The 18,075-nt window shown below is 37.8% G+C and overlaps 1 protein-coding gene across 3 annotated transcripts in view; it reads left to right on the plus strand.

Annotated features, from left to right (window-relative positions):
• ubr1 (ubiquitin protein ligase E3 component n-recognin 1) overlaps nucleotides 1-18,075 on the plus strand; it is a 72,438-nt gene that overhangs the window by 29,441 nt on the left and 24,922 nt on the right. For all 3 annotated transcript variants that reach the window (XR_010002043.1, XM_008104080.3, XM_008104086.3), the window contains exons 16-31: nucleotides 1,263-1,324; nucleotides 2,375-2,485; nucleotides 3,858-3,923; nucleotides 4,019-4,120; nucleotides 4,675-4,738; nucleotides 5,139-5,263; nucleotides 5,742-5,794; nucleotides 7,886-7,988; nucleotides 8,157-8,205; nucleotides 8,738-8,892; nucleotides 9,546-9,645; nucleotides 10,401-10,510; nucleotides 10,697-10,789; nucleotides 11,998-12,179; nucleotides 13,313-13,518; nucleotides 14,545-14,638. Coding sequence is in view for 2 of the 3 variants with exons in the window: in XM_008104080.3 (XP_008102287.2) it covers nucleotides 1,263-1,324; nucleotides 2,375-2,485; nucleotides 3,858-3,923; nucleotides 4,019-4,120; nucleotides 4,675-4,738; nucleotides 5,139-5,263; nucleotides 5,742-5,794; nucleotides 7,886-7,988; nucleotides 8,157-8,205; nucleotides 8,738-8,892; nucleotides 9,546-9,645; nucleotides 10,401-10,510; nucleotides 10,697-10,789; nucleotides 11,998-12,179; nucleotides 13,313-13,518; nucleotides 14,545-14,638 (1,675 nt within the window). In the remaining variant the exon portion in view is untranslated. The remainder of the gene's footprint in view (nucleotides 1-1,262; nucleotides 1,325-2,374; nucleotides 2,486-3,857; nucleotides 3,924-4,018; nucleotides 4,121-4,674; nucleotides 4,739-5,138; nucleotides 5,264-5,741; nucleotides 5,795-7,885; nucleotides 7,989-8,156; nucleotides 8,206-8,737; nucleotides 8,893-9,545; nucleotides 9,646-10,400; nucleotides 10,511-10,696; nucleotides 10,790-11,997; nucleotides 12,180-13,312; nucleotides 13,519-14,544; nucleotides 14,639-18,075) is intronic.

Below are 18,075 nucleotides of genomic sequence, written 5' to 3' on the forward strand. Positions count from 1 at the left end.
TAAGGCTTCTACACCCAGCCATGCCTCTTACTTAGAGACATTGGAGCTAGCTGTGGTGTCACATGTCTTAGTTGTGTCCTGTTTGAATTACTGTAGTGCATTCCATGCAGGGCTACCTCTGAAGAGTGTTAAGAAAGTTCAGCTGGACCAAAGAGTTTCAAGATCATTATCTAGGGCTGACTACAGTGAGAAGACAACTCTCTGTTGCAAGAGCTCTACTAGTTGCCAGTCTATTTCTGGACACAATTCAAAGTACTGGTAATGAAATCCTATACTGCCCAGATCCAGGTTATATGAAGGACCATATTCTCCCATACCAGCCTGCCAATGTTTTAAGATCTTCTGCAGATGACCTTCTCTCTGTCTCACCACTCTCATAGGTACATCTGGTGGGAAAATGGTAGATAACCTTTTTGGTGGCTGCTCCCGGGTTCTGGATTTCCCTCTCAAGACTGGAACTCCCCCTGCTCCTCATCTGGAAGATTTGTTTTATTTGAACAGGCCTTTAAGGATTTGGGAGGAAAATATATTTCATGATGTGCTGTATTGTTTATATTTGTTGTTATTTACTTTCTAATTGTTATGTTATTAACTGATTCTAATTCTGTTGAGAATTTTAACTCGTGTGATGTGAATTTTCTGGTTTACCAGTTTTAACTTTTATATGTTGCCTTGAGTCCCAGGCAGGGAAATGGGTGGGATATGAATAAATATTGTTATTTTCACAAAAATAGAGAGGTAATGGGGTATCCACTAGATGTATTTAAAAAGAGTTTGGATAACTTCCTGATGGGAGTTCTGTAGCTGGAGATCCTCCATTGAGCAGGGGTTTGGACTTAATGGTCCAAGGGCCCCCTTTCCCAGTGATTTTATCGTTTATTAGCCTTTTTTCATCTGGCAGGTCTATTATTTGGTTGGAATTACTTGCTTGATATGATGAACCATGGATTTTTGCTTGCTTGCTTACCTAAGTGAAAGCATAAACTTTCACAATATAATCCTTTAGACCAGTGGTTCCCAACCTTTGATCCTACAGGTATTTTTGGACTTCAGCTCCCACAATTCCTAACCCCTGGTACACTAGCTGGAATTTCTGGAAGTTGAAGTCCAAAACAACTGGAGGACCAAAGGTTGGAAACCACTGCTTTTAGACATTTGGGATTTTCAAGACGAGCCATGTGGAAATAAGTGAAGAGAGTACAAATCACATGTTACTTCTTAATCTCAATTAATTCAGATTTCATAATTAATTTATTTTCTAGGACTGCACATACAATTAAGCAGAACTGGAGTAATTACCAGACTTCTAGAATTTCTCAAATCTGTAAGTATCTTCTGAGTATGCTTTATTAGTCTTCTTTAGAACACAAGTGACCTTTTTTATTACACTATGGTCCACTCAGTTCAGTATTCCTTCCATGAATCCTATAAACTCTTCTCAGATGGCAGTACACTAACCCTGATGTAGCTCGCTGCCATCTAAGCAGGGGTTTTAGGTCTACGCAAAGTGCTGCTCCTAGTATAATGCTGGTTCTTGAGCCATTGATTGCCAACCCTGGCAAGTTCACAGAAAAGAAAAAGCAATTGTAGCATATAGGCACACATTTATTTCTGGTCCCGGATACATCTGGTATCTTGTGAAGCACTAATGTAGATGATATTCACACATCAGTTTTATGATTAACAATATTGATTTGTCAGTTGAAAACACTAGTGTTTAATGTCTTTCATTCATTCAGGCCTGGCTCTAACATACTGCAATGTGACATCAAGAGAAAAGGACAGATAAAATCAGGATTTCATGTTTGTATGGCACATCAAAATTTTAGAATATTGACCCTAACAAAACAAAACAAAAAGGTAGACAGTGGACACCGTTTTGGCACAGATTTAGAAAGCACTGTTTTGTACTTGCTTTCTTCACTGAACTGTTAAATACCTTTTTATTCATATGGTTTTCCAGAAAATGTATTTTCTCAGTAAATATTTATGTAGTTGCAGATGGAAGTTTCAGTAAAATCAGTTTTTTATAAGATAATTTATCATCTAGGTGCTTAAAGATGAAAGTGAACATTTAGCCACTGGTATCATCTGTGTCTTTAAAACGTATTTCCTGTCAGTAATGAGCAGCATTGAGCATATTCATTCCCTTAAACAGGAAAAATATAAATCCTAGTCTGCAACTTTCTGGCCCTCATGATTGTACTCGAACTGCAATAGTAAAGTTATAAGCTGGAAGGGTAGAATCAAACTTTTCCTCTATCCAATAAGTTTGATAGTAGAAACTTAATTTTGATGGTACTTTCTAATGATTACTTTCATTATACGAGCTGTCAGTTATTTTGAAACAATCATTTTTTCCACTTGAATTTAGGAAGAATTCCAAGTGCAGGTGTTAATAGAATATCCTTTGCGTTGTCTAGCACTGGTTGCTCAAGTTGCTGCAGAAATGTGGCGAAGGAATGGACTGTCTCTGATCAGCCAGGTAAATTCCAAATTACTAGGTATGTTTATGTTTGAACTTACAGTTCCCATAGAGGCTAAGATGCAATTCTATACCTGCTTGCCTTGGATTAAGTCCAGTAAACTCAGCAATAATTTCTTCTGAATGGAAAATTTATATGATTGTACTATTAAATGCCCTTTAAGCTTCGTGCAGCCCAATCCATGAAGTAAAAGTATACGTAGTGAGCACAAAGCTGAATTAGCAACCATACATGTATGACTCAGCCTAGCCTACCTTGGTGAAGATCTGTGTGTGCTTTTCTCAGACTTGAAGAAGGGTGGTAAAACTGAATAAATACAAATGGATATTATATTTGTGGGTCTTCAAAGACCAACAGTTTTTAACTCCTTCTCTGAAATTTGCCCATTCCAGTTGATTGTGTTAAGAAACTTAATATCTGAGTTTGCTACCACCAGCCCTTACCAAACAGTGGATATCTCGGGGTGAGGTGTGTGTGTGCATGCTGGTACTGCAGTCCCAAAGAGGCCTATCTGCCATGGTCCCAGGGATAAGAGGAGGAAGAGCAGGTATTTTATACCTGAAGGGGAAAAAGAGCTGAATTTACAGAGTATGTGAAATGGTCCATAGGATCTGTTCCTCTTCCCCCTTTTCCTGTATTCCGCTTCTGTTTCACCTTGACAAGAAAAGCTTCAGAAGGGAGGTAGTGGGCAAAACAGAAACATGTGGAATGCCCTGATCCCAAATAGCCTCCCCTTTGATCACTTCCTGAGAATGTGGTTCCCCATCTTCAGGAGGCAGGCAGGGTGCATGAAATGTTGGCTCCCACTGTTCTCAGCTCTTACTGTGTGAACATTCACAAGGCAGCCCCAACTTTAGGAAGCAAGGTGGTGGAGCGGCTGTGGTACAAGCTTACAAATAATCAAAACTGTGAGTTTAAAATCCACAAGAGAGCCAACTATATATATTTTTAGGTTATATCCCCAAGGGCAAAGATGATTTTATTTTTGTTGTAGCTCTTTGCAGAGTTGCTCTAAAGGCTTCTCTTACCTGAAGGACAAGTTAACAGCTACAGTTCTCATACACACAAACACATATATTTCTTATTTTTAACAATTGCAGTGCAAAAGATACAAATGCAAACCAACACACATATAGCTAGATTTTAGTAACTGGTGATACACAAATAGTTGTACTGAGTTTTATGGCTGGAAGTTGTTTTTTCAAATGAGGAGAAAATGTACCATACGAAATACATAGTTATTTTGGTATATTCTTAAATTGTAATATTTCTATTTTTGAATTTTTAAACCAGTCAGTGCAAAAACTCATATGGTTTGTAGAGTAGCCAGCTAAAAAGAATTGAGTGTAATTTGTATTCCTTGTCTTTTAGATGTTTTATTATCAGGATGTAAAATGTAGAGAAGAAATGTATGATAAAGATATAATCCTCCTCCAGGTAAGGATGTTTTCTTTTTCTTTAATAATACAGCTATTCTGCTCTGTATATTGTTTGTCTATTTTAAAATAATTTCATATGCATGTTTCTGGTAGATTGGGGCAGCATATATGGATCCAAACAGTTTTCTCTTGCTGGTACTGCAAAGGTATGAGCTGCTTGATTCCTTCAAGAGGATTATACCAACCAAAGACCAGGTAAAAAGATCTATACTATTCATTTCCAGTGTTGAAATCTTAAGAAGGTAGAAACCTGGTGACTCCGGTTTAATTGCAAATATGTGTCAATTAGATTATAAATTTCTGCCAGAAATAAATATCATACGAGTGATAAACTATATTGTATCTTTCAAATTTTCCAAGCATATCAGTTTTGGGTTGCTGTGAGTTTTCTGGGCTGTATGGTTCCAGAAACATTTTCTTCTGACGTTTCGCCCACATCTATGGCAGGCATCCTCAAAGGTTGTGAGGTCTGGGGGAAAAAAACAGCAACCCAGTGATTCCGGCCATGAAAGCCTTCGGCAACATATCAAATTTATTTGATCATAAATTATATGCAACTTTGTTGCTCAAAAACATTAAAATGGCAACTTCTTGCCAAAATTGCATGCCCATTTTCATATCACGTGAATTCTATTTTTCTGTTCATGAATATTGAGCATAGTTTAGGATCAACTTAAATTTTCTTAGAATTGAGTTAACTTGAATATTATATCCAGGAACGTGATTTGATTTTCCTTTAAATCTTACAGGATTTGAATAAACAATGCAACACTTTAATAGAAGAGATGCTTCAAGTTATTATTTACATTGTAGGTAAGAAAGAAAAAGCTTTGTGGAAAGAATAGGGTTTTTTGAAAATCCTCTTTCCATACATACTGAAAGTCTGATCAATTAAAATAGAAAACCATTTAGCTTATCACCTATCAATAAGAGAGGACATAGTGATTTGGGCAAATGATTTGGGTACTCTTAACATTCTTATCTGTGACATGACCTGCCTTTGGAAAGATTACTTTGAAGGGTTCTAGGGGCTTTGTTCCAAAGCAACTTTTCCAAGTTATGTCTAAGACTGTCAAAGATGTGCTTATTCATCCTTCAGTATTGCAAACCATCTTTGCAAATTTGTTTGTCCTGAAACCGTATGGTCTCTCTTGAAGGTGTGATAAATATACTCAGTCGTCCATAATCGTTAAAGTTGTGTTTTCCTTCTCAGGAGAAAGATATGTTCCAGGTCTCAGTCACGTGACAAAAGATGAAGTTACTATGCGAGAAATTATCCACTTGCTCTGTATTGAGCCAATGGCACACAGTGTGATTGTGAAATCTTTACCCAAGGATGTAAGTGATTGCTTTCATTGTTTTTCCCTTTTCGTTGCTTCTGATATTTTCCCATTGCTAATGGACATAACTTTTTAATTACCCATTTGTGTGAGTCATAGGGACCATAAAGAAGAACAGATTGCTTACTTCTAACTGTGGTTCTTTGAGTGATCATCTGTAAACTCACACAGCCACATCCTCCACCCCACAATTTGTTTTCTTTTAATATAGGGCTGTCATGGCACTGATGTCATGTATGGAAGTGGGGGGAAAGGATATGAAAAGCATCAGATATGCACATAGATCAGGACTGGTATACTGCCAAGAACAGTGTAAAAGCGTTTATGGGTTCTGAATGTCTGCTGCATGGGAATGATCCATTTGAGTGAATTCACAGATAACCATTAGAAGAATCATTGTAGGCAAGCAACCTGTTCTTTTTAGTGTACGCTGCTTTATTGAATCATTGATTGAAGTATGTAAATATCTTTAACAGGAAAACAACGAGACTGGTTTGGAGAAGGTGATACACAAGGTAGCCACATTCAAGTGAGTTATTACTCTTTTTAAAATCAATAATTGACCTTAGTGATAGGCCACTAACAAATATGTTACAAATATGACACTTGAAGTGTGTTTGCCTTTGAAGTTTAATAGTAAATAAAGACTTACAAATTGTTCAGTAATGGTGTCTAATCATTCAGTTGGATACCAAAATAATTTGGTCGTGGTTTTATTTTTTATTATTATTTGTTTAACTATGAGGAGGATTGTTTGCTGAATAACCATGTCATCCCACGGTTTTGTTTTTCTGTGTCAGGATTTCTCAAACTATGCTCCTCCAAATGTTTTGGACTTCAGCTCCCACAATTCCTAATAGCTGAGATTTCTGGGAGCTGAAGTCTAAAACTTTTGGAGGAACACAGTTTGAGAAATACTGCTTGGTGTGAGCTGTATAGCATATGCACCTGTGAATTGTTAAGAGAGTTTAGTGGAGATGGTTTCTTTCTTTCTTTCTTTCTTTCTTTCTTTCTTTCTTTCTTTCTTTCTTTCTTTCTTTCTTTCTTTCCGTCCTTCCTTCCTTCCTTCCTTCCTTCCTTCCTTCCTTCCTTCCTTCCTTCCTTCCTTCCTTCTTTCTTTCTTTCTTTCTTTCTTTCTTTCTTTCTTTCTTTCTTTCTTCCTTCCTTCCTTCCTTCCTTCCTTCCTTCCTTCCTTCCTTCCTTCCTTCCCTTCTTCTTCTTCTTCTTCTTCTTCTTCTTCTTCTTCTTCTTCTTCTTCTTCTTCTTCTTCTTCTTCTTCCTTTTTTTTTTTGTGCAAAAGATGGTCTACCACCATTCATCTTCATGATATATAGAAACCTAATACACTTTTGAAATTTCCTTGGAGTGTCATTTCAAAATTTATTAAGTTGCTTAATTGCTTTGTTTAAAAAGGATAGACTTCAATATAATTAATATTACAAGTGCCATATCTTAGGATATTTTAGCATTGCAACCCATTCTTGCACCTTCAGAAATTTACTTTTATCAAAGATAATTAATAATTATTTATGCGTAGACTGTACATGGTAAGTAAAAAAAAAAGCCTTACAACACTTTTCATTGGGAATAGAAGCTAGGTTAGATATATTAATGTATTGTATAGTATACCTGTGATTAGCTCCACTGTGTCATGTACAAGCCTGTGCCATACTTGGTGTAAGCTGCATATTTTATTTATTTATTTAAAACATTTATATTCTGCCCTTCTCACCTCGAAGGGGACTCAGGGCGGAGCACAACATATGTACGGCAAGCATTCCATGCCAAGACATAAAATAATTATAAATATACGCAAACATTAAAAAATTAAACATTAGAACATTAAACATTAAAATCAGTTATAGCTACTTTTAAACCAACTCAGGACACCATGTTGGCTCTGGTCAGTGGAGGTTTCCTATTATTGCCTCATTGCACTGCCCCAAAGTCTTGGTCCCACACCCAGGTCTTTACCATCTTTCTAAAGGACAGGAGGGAGGGGAGCTGATCTATAATATTTGAATATTATAGAACTAGACAAGATGTGGGAATTGACATTTGGCCTTATCAAGGGTTGAGAACAAGGATCCTAAAAGAAACTTCGAAACATTTGAACCTGTTTTGTCTGAACAATTTTTTTCAAGAATACCCATGAAAGCCTTAGAGTCTGAAATGACCTGAAGGCACAACAGTTTAGGGAGGAAAGGAGTCAATGTGGTATAGTGATCTGAGTGTTGGACTGGGATCCAAATCCCAGCTCAGCCATAGAAACCTACTAGGTGAGCTGGGGCAAGCTTAGTCCCAGAAGAAGATAATGGCATCCACCTCTGAACAAATGTTGCAAAGAAAACACCATGATCAGATTATCATATGCTTACCATAGGTCAGAAACAACTTGAATGCACACAACAACAACAACAAAGATTGTAAAAAGGAGAGGAATGAGATGTAAGGCTGAATATGCCCTTGGTCTGACAAGCAGTGTGCTTAAATTCTTCTATGTAGTAAAAATTCGTTTTTGTTTAATGTGGTATTTTAACGGAATAATGTATCATTGGATGGTAGGCAATCAGCTAATGTGTTAGTCTGATCTGATAATGACTTTTTTGTTTGAACAAAGAAAACCAGGTGTATCAAGCCATGGAGTGTATGAATTAAAAGAAGAATGTCTCAAGGAATACAATTTATTCTTCTACCATTATACCAAGACACAACACAGCAAGGTAAAGAAATATAACCTGCACTGTAAAAGATTTGGGCATACATTTCTTTTACAGTCTTTGCCGTTTCCCCCATAAATGTCACCATTCAGGCTCCGGTCACCATTATTTCCTGTCCCAAACTTTTTATTATTGGTAAACTGAGAGTAAATTAGTTAACTCTTCCTACAGGCTGAACACATGGAAAAGAAAAGAAGGGCACAAGAAAACAAAGATGAAGGTAAAACATTGTGATGAAATTACTAATTATTAGATTTGCACTCTGTATTTCTCTCCCACAAAATGACAGTCAAGATGAAATAATAGCAGGGCAATTAATAATGTGTCTGCTCTGTAGTAATTTTCATGATGATGACTACAGATTAGTGGTCTTAAATGATTAAACTGACAAGCCTGATATGGAAAACACAACAGAAATATAAGCGAGACTAGCAGCCTGCTGTTGCATATATAAGATATCAATTAAGTGGGTTATCAGTTATAGTGTTTGAAGAAGAATAGATAAGTGAAGTATGATTATATTAGTTATGTGTGGTTATACCCCCAGAGCACTTTACAGGTGAGGTGTATTGAGTTAATTTAAATTAATTATGACACAGTAAAATGAGATCTAATTTGTATCTGCCTATACATTGTGTAGTGGCTTTCAGCCAAATGTGGGCTTTTGTAATGTCAAGTGCAGAGTGGCTTCCATGGCATTATAAAACAATTAGGAAGTTTGTAATATGTCAATACGTGTCTCTTTTTTTCAGCATTGCCACCTCCTCCGCCTCCTGAATTTAGTGCTGCTTTTAGAAATGTGGCAAAAATTCTGAATTGTGATATCATGATGCACATTCTTAGGACTGTTTTGCAAAGAGCACTAGAGCTGGAAAGCCACTTGTGGACAGAAGCGATGATTCAAATGGTACATTTGCTAAACCTATATTTTGGGGAATTTCTGGCTTTGAGGTGGTTTTGTTAAACAATGCTTTTGTTTTTAATGTCTTGAGAGTGTTTTCCCTATATAGATAGATAGATAGAGAGAGAGAGATAGGGAGAGGTATTCTTGTTTGTTCTTCAAACAATTCCCAGGGAGCTATTCGCGTGGTAAAGTATTGAATATGCACAACCTTTAGCAAATGTGGGTTTCTCATAGAACTTAATTTCTTGTTGTATGTGTCGGAGTGGTAATTTTGGGTTGCTGCTGAACTGAAAAGTTAATAGATATGTGTCAGAGTAGTTATATGTAGTTTCTTAAATTATAACATCTTTATTATCATGTAAACAGTAGAGGATTAAAATGTGCTCATATGTCAGGAAAACTACATATGAAATAAAAGTTACATGATTCCATCTCTCACTGTTTTATATTATACAAATGATGCTGTGGAAAGCTACTACAGCGACAACAAAAAAGGGAGCATGTTTAATCATACTCTTCCTAAATGTCTTGCTAATTGCAGTCAAACTCTCCTAATCATAAAGTGCAGTGTGATGCCTGCTGAAGTGTTGTAGCAGTCTAAGTAACAAATGTGCATGCAGCTCAAATGGAAATAATAACTATTTTCTTCTGCATAGGTTCTTCATATCCTGGCTTTGGGTTTATTGGAAGAGAAACAGCAGTTAGAAAAAGTTCCAGAGGAAGAAGTGACATTTGATTTCTATCACAAGGCATCCAGTAAGTGTGCAGACTTGAAAAGATGAGAAGTTTCATGGCAACCTATTTTCTGCTCAGTATATGTCAGATGCAACCTCTAGGTGATAGACTAGGGACATTATCACATTAGAGCTATAAAGTGGAGCCACCTTGTCTGACTGTCTCCTGTGGGATTCTGGGATATGTAGTTTATGGCAGCCGAGAACCTCTAGCTGAGAATTCCAAAGGCCCTGCCCTATACTACATATCCCATTATTCAGCAAGAGGCAGCCACACAACAGGAGAATGAGGCCACCTTCTTTATAACACTAATACGATACCAGAACAGCTACCCAACACCTTTTTTGTTGTTTATGGGCACTGTACTTTCAGTTGCATAAGCATAAGTGAGCACAGGAAAATTCAGTGTCAACCTTCCAGGGGCCTTTACACAGTTATAATTCTATGATTTAACTATTATGGCAATATACTGTGAAATGCTGTGATTTGCAGTTCAGAGAGAGCTGCCTCGAATTCTCAGCCAGAGAGTTCTACAAACTACAAACCCTAGCAATTAACAAAGCCATAGTAATTATCATAGACACACAGTATTATAACTATGTATAGATAAAGGGGCTCTAGATGTTTTGTCTTCAGTTCTCAGACACTCCAGCAATTATAGTGAATAATAAGGGATTGTGGAAGGAATCCCTAAGAAAGAAGAAAGAGGTGCTGGTCTTTTGTGAGCATGTATGTGTGACCTTTTCTGCTTTAAATTCCTATATCTTTTTACAAAGGGATAGGAAGCTCTGCTTTGAATGCAATGAACATACTAATGATTTTGGAAAAACTGAAAGGAATTCAACAGTTGGAATCACAAAAAGACATGATAAACTGGGTTCTACAGGTAAGAACCAAAAAGACCAAACTTTCCAAATGTTAAAAGCCGATGGTAATTTTTTAAGGAACTTGTTGAAATTATTCTCTGGAATATTGTTTATGCATAAAGTAATTCCTCCACAAGCTAACTTGTGCAGATTTTTCCTCATTTTTTGAACAAGAAATGTTTTAACCATTAAATCTATTTTCCTAGATGTTTGAAACAGTAAAACGTCTAAGAGAGAAGTCTTACCTTCCCCCAGTAGCTGCTGCAGCTTCTAAGTTGGAATCTACAAAAAGCAATGAGGTAACCATAAAAAAAGAATTAGATAATACATAAAACAACTGGATTGATCTCCTTTCTAAAGTCTAAGCCTTGGGGATATAGTGTGTTTGTACAAGTAATGTTTTTGTATAGTGAAAATAACTTCATAGTTTCCCAATGGGGATCTCATGTAGCTAGTAAGAAATGCCTTTCTGACAAATTCTTCTGTAACTATTCTGTGTAGAGATAGATCATACCAGATGCTGGTGTGAACATTCTTGCCCTGCAAATTACCTGTACTTTTCCCCTGCCAAAAAGAGCTGGGATCATTTTAGGCTGAAGGAGCGGTGTTCTGTTATATGCAGTTTACAGTCTGAAAATATATTATCAGTCTTATTATTATTATTCTATAAGATGTTGCATTGACACAGCATTTTCACCACACTTATCATTTGTTGTAGACAAAACAGAGCAAGTATGATCTGTTTCATTCCACCAGTTAAATTGTATTAATTGTGTTTAGAGAAATGGATTTCCCTTATTCAGTTAGTCTTCTAACTTCAAGATCTGTGTTTTGCTCTGATTTTAAATTGCCATCAGCAGCTAAGGATAATGTTTATGGGCTAGGTTTGGGTCCTAATGGAACAGTAATGTCCACCTACGTTATTTTGGCAAGCCTACAGAGGCTCCACATCCACTGAACATGCTTTGTCCTTTAAGAAACAATTGAAAACCTGGATGTTTGGGCTGGCCTTTGGAGAGACAGCTATTGGATGACCAGCTTCATTATAATTCTATTCTGAATGTTATTAGGTTCCTTTCATCAGGGTATTTTAATCTAATGATTTTATCTTATATTGCTGCTATAGTCCCCCCCCCCACCTTTGAAGTTGACTGAATTGCATTGGTGGTTGTTTGATATTATTACTGTTGTATAAACCTTTGTTTTAACTTCTGTTTTATTATCTTATTGTGTTTTAAACTGTGTATATTGTTAATGTATTTGCGCTGTTACTTTTGTAACATTGTGAGCCTCCCCAAATCTCCACGGGGAGATGGTAGCAGGGTATAAATAAAGTTATTATTATTATTATTATTATTATTATTATTATTATTATTATTAGTTACACCTACAATTATTAAAATGATCTATACAAACTATTGTTGAAAAATACTATTTCTTACTTTGTATTTCTAAAGTATTTCTTACTTTACTTTGGTTGTTTTTTTTGTTTTTGCTGCAAAATAAGATGCAAAGAATCCAGGACAAAGAGAAGGCAGAGAGGAAGAGGAAAGCAGAAGCAGCCAGACTTCATCGGCAGAAGATAATGGCCCAAATGTCTGCTTTACAGAAGAATTTCATTGAAACTCACAGGCTCTTATATGAAAATACACAAGACACACAGGGAAGAGATGCTATGGAAGAGGAGAGGTAGGAAAAGTGTATTCTGTAATTGGTGTCTTAAGTTTTGACAAAATAAAATAATGCAAAGTCATTGAACTGGCTGGTTGATGGACAGTTGTATAGGTTCCCATGGAGCCAAGATATCATCTCTTTCTGTGATGAACATAATTCTCTTGATCAATTTTTCAACACGTAGATAAAAATAGAACATTGTAAATATTAACTTGATAACTGATTTTCTGTTTGTTGCTGCTTTTTGTCACCAGCAAAAACCATAGTTTCTGAAAAAATATTCAGTAGGCTGAATCCAACATTATACATGTAGACTTTTCCACACCCAGCAAGAGTTTGTTGAAGCCCCTCCTCATCTTTGCTGTGCAGGGTTCTTCAGTCCTCTGGAACAGATCTGGGAGACTGCAGTGCGGAGAGGGAATGTGATCATCCAGCACTTTCTGATTCACTGCTGTAAAAATACATAATTAGAGACAGCCCAATATTTTCAGTTCTCCCATACATTTTTCAGGTCCAAGTCAAATATATCAAAACTTGAGTGGGGAACGTTGCTAAACTGCAACTCTCATCAACCTAACCAGCATAGTCAATGGTGAGGAATGCTGGGAATTACAGTTTATCAATGTCATGAGGACCAGGTCACTGACTATAAAGAGGGATCATAGATGCACTTGAACATGATATTTTATCTCACAAGGGCAAGAAAGATCTTTGTTCCATTATCCACTTCTCTTTATAGTTAATGGAGCAATAACCAAAAAATATGATCTCAAGGGTGCTCCAAGCATATAAAATCACTAGGAAAGGTAGTGCTAAATGGAATGTAGACTCACTTTTAAACTTAAGGACATTAAATTTATTTTCAAATTGTAAATTAATGTACATGTTCTATCCAGACCTCAGAAAAATTCTGTTCAGATGTGTTTGGTTTCACTACTTCATTAGTGTTACAGTGATTCTCAACTTTCTTTTTTTTCAATTTTTTTTTTTTTTTAGTTTAATCTTGCATTGAAATTCAGCTGGGAATTAAAGCAAGGCAGAGATAATTTTAAAGCATGGCTTAATTTTATAAAAACAACAATGTTTGTGGATTGAGCATAACTGCTGACTTCAAATTTGCTATTTAAAATTCTTTTGTGTCTTTGTAGCAGCCCACCAATTATAAGTTATACCAGAATTGCCTTGGGGCCTAAGAGAGGACCATCTGTCATAGAAAAAGAAGTCTTGACATGTATCTTATGCCAGGAAGAACAGGAAGTGAAGCTAGAGTGTGCTGCCATGGTTTTATCTGCCTGTGTCCAGAAATCCACTGCCTTAACCCAGCATATGGGAAAGATGTTAGAATTTTCAGGAGGTATGTATCATTTCCCAAGCTACCATAGACATTCATATTAATTTAGTCATCTTGAAGGAAATCTATATTGCAAACTCTGACTAATTATACAGGGTGCAAATAGAAAATCAGAAAGATAGACCATTTTCACTTATTTCCTCTCAACTCTCCTTGCTCCAGAACTAATCTGTCCCTAATCTTTTAGGACAGATTGAGGATAGCAGACAGAAAGGGGTGTAACTGAAAATTATACATCCTTTATATCATGTTAGATATGATGCAAGCTTTTTGTCTGTGAACAGAAACAAGTTGGAATGTTGCCCTTACTACAAGAACAAAAATACCTCTAATTTGCTTTTCAGTCTGGTTCTTCTTGTGATTCTTTTTAATGACATCAGAACATGCATGAATTTTATTTTAGACAATAAATCTTAGAATATATGTTTAGAGAAACTGGGGCATTGAAAGGATGTCACATTGAGGAGGAGCAAAGACATGGAGCAATTGATTCAAACTAAAGGAAAAGAGTCCATCTAAACATTAGGAAGAAGTAAGAACTGTCTGGCAGTGGAATACGATGCTGCCTCAGAGTGTGGTAGTCTCCCACTCTTGAGGTTTTTAAGCAGAGGCTGGATGGCTATCTGTCAGGAATGTTTTGATTGTGTATTTCTACATGGAAGAATGGGGTTGGACTGGATAGCCCTTGCGGCCTCTGCCAACTCTGAGTCTGTGATTCCCTTGCAACTTTTCTCAGGTCTGTCTTTGACCTGCAAAAAAATAAAGACTGAATCTCAATATCATGAAATGCAACAGCTGACTTACTCTATATTTGATATAGAGTATGCTGTATGTTAGAGACATGATGTCTAAGTATCATTTAATGACCTGTTTTTAGGTTTATACAGGAAGAGTTCTTTCTAGCTCTAAGAAACAATCCATCTCTAGCAGAACTAGCTGTCTTAATTTTATTAGAAAATATTTTGCCAAATATTAATTCACACTTGATGAAATTATGTACCTAATTACTTATGTTTTTTCTCTAAATAGATAAAATAGATCCTCTCTTCATGAATCCTGATTTGTCATGTGGAACTCATACTGGCAGTTGCGGTCATGTGATGCATGCTGCTTGCTGGCAGAAGTAAGTAGTTAACATTTAGCAAATATCATTTGTTTTATCTATAACTAGCTTGGGGACCCGGCGGTGCCCGGGTTATTTGAGAACTGAATTGTTTGCCTTTGTTCCAAGTTTAGTCTCGATCCAGTGACAGTTGGCTTTAGTTGGTACGGGTGAACTACAACTCCCATATGCAAGTCCATGGTCGATCCCCCTCCAAATAGCTTCAGGATGTAAAGCAGGTCATGGGGACTCGATGTGTCAAGTTTGGTCTTGATCAGACATTGGTGGGGGTCGCAGTGGTCTGGGGAAGTGAATGAAGGTACTGTCAATCCCATCATCCATGGTCTGTTGCTCCCTCAAATGATAGGACGATGTAAAGTGGGCCACATTGCACCTATATGTCAAGTTTGGTACAGTTTCATCATTCATGGGCATCACAGTGGTCTGTGGGAGTTGAATTGGATGAAGGTACTGGAAATCCCATCATCCTTGGTGCATTCTCCTGCAAACCACACCAGGACATAAATTGTGTGACATTGCACCTGTTGCCAAGTAAGGTACAGTTTTGTCTTTCATGGGTATCACAGTGGTCCGTGGGAGGTGAATCGGATAAGGGTACTGCAAATCCCATGATCCAAGGTCCATCCTGCACCAAACCAGATCAGGACGTAAAGGGGGGCACATTGCACCTTTGTATCAAGTTTGGTACAGTTTTGCCATTCATGGGAATCACAGTGGCCTGTGGCAGGTGAATTGGATGAAGGTACTGCAAATCCCATCGTCCTTGGTCCGTCCTCCCCCAAACTGCTGCAACATATAAAGTGTGTCATTTGGGATATATATACCAGACTTGGTTCAGTTCTGTCATATGTAGCAGTTGCTGTGGTCTCAAGAAGCGAGTGAAGGTACTGCATGTCCCATCTGTGTGCCAAGTTTGGTCTGTGGGAATCGTAGCGATGCATGTCCCATCTGTGTGCCAAGTTTGGTCCAGTTCCGTCACTGATGGGCATCGCAGTGGTCTGTGGGAATCGTAGCGATTGAAAGTACTACATATCCCATCACCCATGGTCCATCATCCCGCAAACGGCACCAGGACATAAAGCGCATCATGGGGTAGGCTGTCTGGAATTGTGGGAGTTGGAGTCCAAAACACCTGGAGGGCCCAAGTTGGCCCGTGCCTGGTTTAAAGGCTTCCATACAATCCTAGAGTTAGAAGGGGTGCCCATCTAGTTGAACCCCCTTCTGCCATAGAGGAAGACACCATCCAAGCCCTCCTGACAGATGGCCATCCAGTCACAAATACGATTGGGAGATAGATAGAGTACTAGATTTCAAAGGGGTCTCTGAAGGTCATCCAGTCCAGCCCCATCTGCCACAAAGGAAGAGACCATTCAAGCCCTCCCGACAGAAGGTCATTCCAACCATACATACCATTGAGACATTTATTTATTTATGTATTTATTTAATTCTGATATTTCTCCCCCGCCTTTCTGCAGTGGACCCAAAGTGGCTTGCAAGGTCATTAAGCCACGTGCTAACATCCACCATAAAAATAAAACATAAAAGTAATGTCAAGCAATAGTAGTATAAATAAGAAATAGCAGGGTTCAGTGGGGGCAGGTGAACTACAACTCCCATATGCAAGTCCATCATCCATGGTCCATACCACTCCAAACAGGGCCCGGATGTATAGTAGGCCATGGGGACTGTATGTGTCAGGCCTGTTAGAGTGAGTAGGCCAAAGCCTGCTCTGTGGTAGTTTTTTGCCTCAGTAAAAACTGGGGGGGGGGGGGGGGGGGAGTAAACAATCCTTAAAAGGAAAGAATAAAAAGATAGTCATTATTTTCTCTTTAGTCTGCTGTGAATAGTATTTACGTACTGCCGCCTTACCTTGTTGAAGGAGAGTGCTGTATCCAAAAGACACAGGCAAAAGCTGCTCTGTTTGGAACCATGTGGAACAGGGAAGATGGCTGCCTCTTTTGCAGCCTAGCACAATGGAGCCAGGCTGCAAGGCCTGAAACGTGTTAGCAAAATGATCAAAGGAGGCTTGGATTGGGGCTTTGGGGGCTAGAAGTGTTCATAGGCATATCGTTAAAAAGATAATAACAATGTTCTCTGCTGTCTTTTGAGGAAAGTAGGGCCTTACAAAGAAGTTGAAAGCTGAGGCAAGATGACATCCTCCTTTTCGGCCTAGCAGCGAGGGGCCAGCCTGGAAGGCCTTAAACATGTCAGCAGAGGGGCCAAAGGGGGCCATCTGTTGTCAGTGGGTTCATGGGGTTGTGTGTGTCAAGTTTGGTCCAGGTCCTGCCTTTCTGGTGGTGGCAGTGGTGTTTTGGATTACCAAAGTGTAGGCCGAAAGCTGTTAACTGTCCCAAAGCTAGCTTCGTTCTGAGGAGAGAAGTAGGCCGAACGAAGCCAGTTGGTAGTAGTTTTTCCCTCAGCGACCCCAGTGACCTATGAAAGTGGCGGCCAATCAGAAAGCTGGCACATTTCGCCCAGCCAATCAGAAAGCTGATCCATATTCCGCCAGGCCAATCAAAACGCGAGCACATACACCACCCGACCAATCAAAACGCTGATACAAACATACAAACATTCACTTTTATTATATATATAGATGTGTTTTCAAACAATTTCTTTTGGAGTTCTTAAGTGTATTGAGGCAGGAATTTAGCAGAAAGTACATCTGGATCTTGGCAATCTTTTGTGGGTGGAAAAGGATTTCTGATTCTCAAATGTTTAACAGTAACTATTAAGGCAATAAGGTCTTTTGACCTTATATCATTCCTATTAAGACAATGTGGTGTAATCAATGAGGATCATACCCTTAGCCCAATTATTTGATTTAGATTTATGGAATCAATGAAAATTCTGTAAGTCAGCTCTTATATGAATTTCTTTGCCTTAGTGTGTCTACTTCAGTAGAGACAGTGCTTCAGAACGACTGAATCTAGATGCCCAAATGGGCCCTTAGTTGTCATATTCAAAAGAACTCTTGAAATGCTTTAATCTCAGTGTATGTTTTATGCACCATGCTCTGCTTCATGGATAACAGATTCCTGTTTAAAAAACAAAGTTGATCTCATAGTTCTACCTACCTCTGTAATCAATGGTTGCACAGCCTCAGAGAAAGTAACAACATAAAATATGTGTATATTCAACTGATTGAAATACAGGAAGTAATTGTGCACCAACTGGGGTTTGGTTCCTTGACTCACTATGGATACCAAAATCCAATGGTGCTCAATTCTCATTATATACAGTGATGTAGTAAAATGATGTTTCTTATATAAAATGCAAAAATCAAGGCTTGCTTTTTGGATTAAAAAAAATATTTTCAAGCTGTGGTATTTGGAATCCATGGATGTGGACTCTAGGGATTTGGAGGACTAGCAATATATTCACAGAACTGAAAAGTCAAAATACAGGCAAAAATGTATTTAGAAATATTAATGTTT

The sequence above is a fragment of the Anolis carolinensis genome, chromosome 1, assembly GCF_035594765.1.
Source record: "Anolis carolinensis isolate JA03-04 chromosome 1, rAnoCar3.1.pri, whole genome shotgun sequence".
In the NCBI taxonomy this organism is placed as follows: domain Eukaryota; kingdom Metazoa; phylum Chordata; class Lepidosauria; order Squamata; family Dactyloidae; genus Anolis; species Anolis carolinensis.